We start from the raw sequence: 7,340 nt of genomic DNA, 5'->3' as shown, positions 1-7,340 counted from the left end.
AAGCTCAGGAAAAAGGGCTTTTCTTGGTTCATAGATATAAGAAATAAGCTATAACTATTTTAAATGAGAATTATGTTACTGATACCAGCAGATTTCAGACTGAAAGCAAACAATTTTTGAAGAATTTAATGGAGTTGGAATTGACTCTCATAGCCTGACCGTTATGACTTTGTGTGTAAAATGGTAGTTTCAAAGTACAATTACAAACACAAAATCAGCTGCACATATCTCAGCAAAGCGATAAAGTCTATTCCTTTGGACTTTAGTCAATGTTTTATGTAGTACAGCATGTAAGATCTTGAATTACCTCATACATACTTATATATATCTACCTAGCATTGCCTTCCCAGGCACAGATTATAAAAATGTATGTATTTGTACAATGTTAAGAATGTATCCTTATTTTCCACTTGGAAGGAGGAAAAGATCTTTATATTCAAATGTGATATTGAAATTTTTGTTTCAACTTGAAATTGTAGGAACTAATGTATCATTTTCAAATTTATACTAGAAAAAAACTTCATAACTAGTTGTGTTGTCAACCCAGTTTTCAAGCACTTGAAGAGCAAAGAAAATAAAAAATAAGAGTAGAAGCCACATCAAACGGATCTTTTTAAAGAACTGAGAAAATGTCAAATTACTCTAAAATTGAAAGACTTGATTTGAAGTTTTACCCACAAGTTTGGATGAAAGATAATAACTGACATTTCCTGAGCATTTACCATCTTCTAGGCACAGTTCAAAGTGCTGTGCATGTATTAACTCATTCCTCTCAACTTATATTAATACTGTCATCATTGCTCCTATTCTTTGGATGAAGAAACTGAGGCATGGAGCAGCTAAGTATCCTTGCTTCAGGTCATACAACTAGGAAGTGTTAAAGCTAGGATTCCCACACAACCATGCAGTCTGGCTTCAGAGGCCACACTTGCCCACTACACTATACTGCCTCCTAATGTTACAGCAAGTAAACCAGAGGAGTATTGGCTTGGCCGGCTGGCAATAATTTGTTTTGTCTTGTTTTTTCTTTAGATGAATTTAACTAACCTTCAAATTTTCCTCAATACTCTTGTATATAGTTCCTAGTGGTAAAGTTTTAAAAATAAATAATGCTCCAGGTTCCAGGTAAATGATGAAAACTTATGCAGCCATTAAAAATTGTTCTTACAAAAAGTTTTAAGACCATGGAAGAATGGTTATAAAATGAAGTAAAGCAGCAGGATATAAATTTGTTAGAAGCCAAGCTCTACTCCTCCCACCCCAAAAAAACACCTATTAAAAAAAAAAAAAGATAGGAAGGTTTAATTTTGGTTATCACCCGGTAGCAGAATTAGGAATGATTTATTTACTTTTCTTAATCATCCATAAAATTAACTTGAATACTTTTATAGTCCAATAAGTGAAATAAACTTCATTTTTTAAAAGGCAGAGTCTTTCATTACAAAAGCACAGTATGCAGCCCCTAGTGATAATCATATTGTATATTTTAAAATCATTTCCACAGAGTCCTGAGCTATATGAGTGAGGGTGGTATGGTTTAGACCTGCACTGTCATATGTGGCTATTTAATTTTAAATTAGTTTAAATAAAATAAAAAACTCAGTTCATCATTCATATTAGCGCCGACTTCAAGTGCTCAGTAGTCAGTCACAAGTGACTGACTAGTCTTAGAAAGTTCTATTACACGGCACCGGTTTAGAAGAACAGAGAATCTGGAGCCAGACAAATTGGAATAAAGTCCTGGTAGGAGCTGATATTTGCTGTGTGAAACGGGCAATTTACCCAACCTCTCTGAGCCTACTTCCCCATAGACAAATTGGAACTAATGATATCGTCACATATGACACTTCTGTGAGAACTGCAGTGTGGTTTACCAGGTAGTAGCTGCTTCAGAAGTCCCCTGTTTGAACTTAATCTCTTGTGGACTGATTCTAAAGCCACGACTGGCTCATACCAAGAATTTTGCTTGAATGGCACCATAAAAATCCGACTAAGCCACTCTTTACCACAGCTCCTGGGCCAAGTCCTGGAAAGTGTGGATGTACCATTTCTTCCTTGTATCTATCTAGTATAATAACACCTGAAAGTTTTCCTTAACGGTGTAAATACATTGCTCTATTTTCATTACTAAATGAAAAAGATTCTTTTTTAAAAAGCAAAGGAAGAGGCTTTGTCTGCCAAAGAAATAAATGGGGTAAAATGCTATAAAAGGAAATCAATCTGAGTTGAGGGTGCGGGTATTGAGCGAAAGCTATTCGGAGTTGTTAGTTAAGCGGAAGTACTCGCTCATTCCGACTCTTTTTCCGAGTCACTTCTGGTTTTTCCTGCAAAACAACTTGACTAATGTAGACTATTTTAGAGCTGCTGCGTTTCCAGAGCAGTGTCCATCTTCTTTCTCATTTAACCACCTCATGGTTAAGCATGAGTCTTGGATGTCTTCAACAAAAAGGGGGTGGAGGGAGTCAAGTTCTGGCGCAACTCGGTGCAGATTCCACACTCACCCTCCCCCTGCCTCCCTCAGGTTTTCGCCAGCCGTGGATGCCTTTGACATTATGACCGCAGAGGATTCCACTGCAGCCATGAGCAGCGACTCCACCGCCGCGTCCTCCGCCAAGGTGCCCGAGGGCGTGGCTGGCGCGCCGAACGAGGCGGCGCTGCTGGCGCTGCTAGAGCGCACGGGCTACAGCATGGTGCAGGAGAACGGGCAGCGCAAGTACGGCGGCCCGCCGCCGGGCTGGGAGGGCGCACACCCGCAACGCGGCTGCGAGGTCTTCGTGGGCAAGATCCCGCGAGACGTGTACGAGGACGAATTGGTGCCGGTGTTCGAGGCCGTGGGCCGCATCTACGAGCTGCGTCTCATGATGGACTTCGACGGCAAAAACCGCGGCTACGCCTTCGTCATGTACTGCCACAAGAACGAGGCCAAGCGCGCCGTGCGCGAGCTCAACAACTACGAGATCCGCCCCGGCCGCCTGCTCGGCGTGTGCTGCAGCGTGGACAACTGCCGCCTCTTCATCGGCGGCATCCCCAAAATGAAGAAGCGCGAGGAGATCCTGGAGGAGATCGCCAAGGTCACCGAGGGCGTGCTCGACGTGATCGTCTATGCCAGCGCGGCCGACAAGATGAAGAACCGCGGCTTCGCCTTCGTGGAGTATGAGAGCCACCGCGCCGCCGCCATGGCGCGCCGCAAGCTCATGCCCGGCCGCATCCAGTTGTGGGGTCACCAGATCGCCGTGGACTGGGCCGAGCCTGAGATCGACGTGGACGAGGACGTGATGGAGACGGTCAAGATCCTCTACGTGCGGAACCTCATGATCGAGACCACAGAGGACACCATCAAGAAAATATTCGGCCAGTTCAACCCAGGCTGCGTGGAGCGTGTCAAGAAGATCCGCGACTATGCCTTCGTGCACTTTGCCAGCCGCGAGGACGCCGTTCACGCCATGAACAACCTCAACGGCACTGAGCTGGAGGGTTCGTGCCTCGAGGTGACGCTGGCCAAGCCCGTGGACAAGGAGCAGTACTCCCGCTACCAGAAGGCGGCCAAAGGCGGCGGCGCGGCCGAGGCGGCGGCGGCGGCACAGCAGCCCAGCTACGTGTACTCCTGTGACCCCTACACGTTGGCCTACTACGGCTACCCCTACAACGCGCTGGTCGGGCCCAACAGGGACTACTTCGTGAAAGGTTAGTGGGGGCTCTTCTTCTGAGTAGGCCCCCTGAGAGCCACATCTACTAGGCGGGCAGTGACAGTGGCTTTGTGGCCGTAATTGACGGATAGTGGACGCTAACCCCCTTTTCACCCCTCTTTGGGTGTCAGTTCTGGGTTCAGTTCTTTCCTGGCACTTAAGGGGTTCACTTCTATAGCACTGAGAGAAACACAGATCAGTCCTATGCATGGGGTGAGCGGTAAAATCATGGGGGTGTGCAGTCTCTTGCATACTGCCTTTCCATGGCTTACCCAGTTGGGGGCTAGTCTCTGTGTACTTAGGTTCAAACCTACTTGTGAAATTACAGCTTTAGAATGTTGGAGAGTAGGGTGCACACTGTTGGTTTGGTTTTTTTGTTCATTTTTAAATCATTGGCTAGGATACAATAAAACCAAGCATTACTCTGGGAAACAAAATACCCAGATTCTGGGGCCTGCTCTCGGATTAACTGGCTCCGTGACTTTACTCAGTCTCTTTAACCTCCCTAGGCCTGTTTTCTCATGCATAAAATGAGGAAAGTGAACCAGCAGATCCTCTTTCGGTTCTTTTTTACAATCTGAACATTTTTCTTTAATTGAAACGCAGTTGCAATCCTAGGAACTCACCCTGCAAGTTCATCTCTTGCATCAAATAGACATACTTAAGATGTGAATCTAGGCTGGAATAGAATGTTTGAAACATCTTTACCAGCTCATTGAAGAGCAAAGGTGTAGCCCCCTGCAATATAAGACTCGGGGCAAACACCTAAATGCTACAAACCTTTAGTTAGGTCTGCCTCCTGTACTGTCACTGTTGGTTGCTCATCTTTTTTTGTGTTGTTATTATAAGCAGGCAGCTTAAGAGGCCGGGGTCGAGGTGCGGCTGGCAACAGAGCCCCAGGGCCCAGGGGTTCCTACCTCGGGGGATATTCTGCCGGCCGTGGTATATATAGCCGATATCATGAAGGGAAAGGAAAGCAGCAAGAAAAAGGATATGAACTTGTACCGAATTTGGAAATCTCTACTGTCAATCCAGTTGCCATTAAACCTGGTACAGGTCAGTATAAACCAGAGCCAGAACACATCCATTCAGCCTAAACCTCAAACCTCTGTTTGAAGTGACCCCTACCTTGGGCTCTTTCATCTGTGGTGGATTCTTCTATTAGTATGCAGAGTTGGGAGTGGGGGAGAATGTGAGGCTCTTCTGTATCTCCTACCAGTTAAAAACCATCTTTTCCTCATTCAAGCCTATTTCTACCCCAGCCCTCAGAAACCAGAGAATGCAGCTTATTGCCATTCCGAGAGTTGTCAAAAATTCCCTTTCAGGAGCCAGTAGCACTACTTGTTCCTTGTTATGGTCTTAATAAACCAGAACACCTGGGAACAAGGCAGTGGTGAAATTTCTTTTAGCTGGTAATTATCTGGATTCTAATTCTCAGTACTCATTTCCTCCTCTTGCTGGATCAGTAGATTGGGAGTAGGGGCGCTCAAGTAATTCATGCCTGAGACCTGAACTTTGCTTTCACTTCCAGGCCTCACAAACCTGTTTGCCAACATTTGTTAGTGCCTGTTGGTGAAACAGGTGTTCTTTCTGATCCTGCAAGGAACTTTATTTAACACCACTGTGTGAGTGTAGCACAAATTCCCTAACAGCCCACACCACACAGGAATCCAAACACATGGAAAATCCAGTTATGGGTAGTAGAGTGAGCCTCCTCCACACCTCTTCCTGGTTTCATGGAGGGTAGATTGAAGAACTTTTTGAAAGAGTTCTCACTTTGAATCTCAGCTACTCTGATTTTCTCCTGGTTAGCTCCTTCTAGGTAAAACAGAGTCTAGGAATCTGTATTTGGGGCATAGGTTTGCATTGGCCACATAGGGCTTAAAAGCATCTTCCTAGTAGAGCTTTCTTTTGAATTAATCCAGTGATAATGGGTTGTTTTTGTTTTATTTTGGGTTTTTTGCCTGTGAAAAAAATCTACAGTTTCTGCAGTTAAGAGACTCCTTAGACTGAATTTCCTTATAAACGTCGTTGGCATTATAAGCAATGTAAAACTGATCCCGTATCTCTCTGTAAATCCATGAAACAGAGCCTGGAGACAGGAGCTGTCACTTCTACTTGTTGGGAAAAGGACTCCTCTTTTCAAGTTGTAGTAGCTTAAGGTTTAACTAGAGAAAAGAATTCATAAACCATCTTTAAGCATATGGTGGTATCCTGTGGCCTGAGGTAGAAATTTCTGTGGGCTAATAGCCAGAACAATCCAGTTACTTAGTACAACCTCAGTGTAGCCAAAACTCATAACCCTCTCTGGGCCCCAGCCCCTTGGCTTCTATTTCTGATTCATCCAGAAAATTAGAACTTTTTATTGTAGGAGAAACGGTGCAATAGTGAAGTGAACTGGGTGTAAGACCATATGGTTGGAAAGGCAGGTAAAAGATTTGGTTAAGGTTTTAGGTATATTTTATTGAAAGGTCGTGCCATTTGTTAGCCTACAGTCAAATTTGTCTCTTTACCTTATATTAAGTCAGCTTTTATTAGAATAAATATACATAGAGTTGGAGGAAAAACATAAATGGAAAGATATTTTGTGTATCATAATCTTGTGTATACATTTCATATTCTTGCTTATCCTTTCAACACACACATACATACACAATATGCACTAACACAGACTCCCCTAAATCAGGGTTGGTATTTTTTCCTTTTTATCTCTATCATATATTAACATTCGATAACTGTCATCCATTTGAATCTCTGGTTGAAATGAGTGCTTTGGACTTTACTCACAGAAACGTCTTCGAATTGGCAGGTTTCCATCAAAAACCAATCAGTACTGCTTCACTGTTATGAATGGACATTAGAGAATTAGGGAATTTTCCATTTTTTATTATGTATTTTTCTGTGAATCGGTAATGTTGAAATCTGAAACAGGGTGAGGAAGATGTACACAGACCTCTGAGAACTCAGAATGAAACCCTCAACAGCACCTGCTTCCTAAAACTTGCCGAAAGTGAAAAGGGCAGCAGGGCTGGTGACGAGTGAGGGAAATGAGGAGGAAGGAGCCAGTAGGCTCACTCTTAGACTCTTGGGCCTAAAGCCTCTGATCTCACATCTTAGTCTGAAACTTTTTTCAGAAGGCCCTTTCTTGCTCTGTAAGACATCAAAAGTAAGATTTAAAATGCGATTTTTCCGTAGAAGCAGTAGGAAATGTTGATGCAGAAACCTAACTCTGGACTTTCCTTCCGTGATGATCTGTTGGGAGCCTCCATCAGACCCATGTGGTCCCTTTTGAAAGACAGTCGGGGGACTACCTGCCACCTCCACTCTCTTCCTCTTGGGTAGCACCTCCTTACTTGTACTGAGAGAGCATGAGTTAGCAGGGGAAAGCCCATGACTGCCAAACTTGGTTTTTAAAAATACCATTGAGAAAGTGATGGACCTTCCTCAGTGACTGAAAGTGATCGACCTGTGTTTCCCTCTTTCTTCTCTTGCAGTGGCCATCCCTGCCATTGGGGCCCAGTATTCCATGTTTCAGGCAGCTCCAGCTCCTAAAATCATTGAAGATGGTAAAATCCATGCAGTGGAGCACATGATCAGCCCCATCGCTGTGCAGCCAGACCCAGCCAGCGCCGCTGCTGCTGCTGCCGCCGCCGC

The 7,340-nt window shown here is 44.2% G+C and overlaps 1 protein-coding gene across 1 annotated transcript in view; it reads left to right on the top strand.

Moving 5' to 3' along the window:
- RBM47 (RNA binding motif protein 47) overlaps positions 1-7,340 on the top strand; it is an 86,886-nt gene that overhangs the window by 72,355 nt on the left and 7,191 nt on the right. Inside the window, 3 exon segments of the mRNA XM_025040213.1 lie at positions 2,522-3,684; positions 4,536-4,742; positions 7,181-7,340. The exon segment at positions 7,181-7,340 is cut by the window's right edge and continues 49 nt beyond it. Of these exon segments, the coding sequence (XP_024895981.1) occupies positions 2,553-3,684; positions 4,536-4,742; positions 7,181-7,340 (1,499 nt within the window). The 5' untranslated portion in view covers positions 2,522-2,552.

This window comes from Pteropus alecto, unplaced genomic scaffold, assembly GCF_000325575.1.
Source record: "Pteropus alecto unplaced genomic scaffold, ASM32557v1 scaffold57, whole genome shotgun sequence".
NCBI classification, from domain to species: domain Eukaryota; kingdom Metazoa; phylum Chordata; class Mammalia; order Chiroptera; family Pteropodidae; genus Pteropus; species Pteropus alecto.
This window is presented reverse-complemented; position numbering and strand designations above follow the sequence as displayed.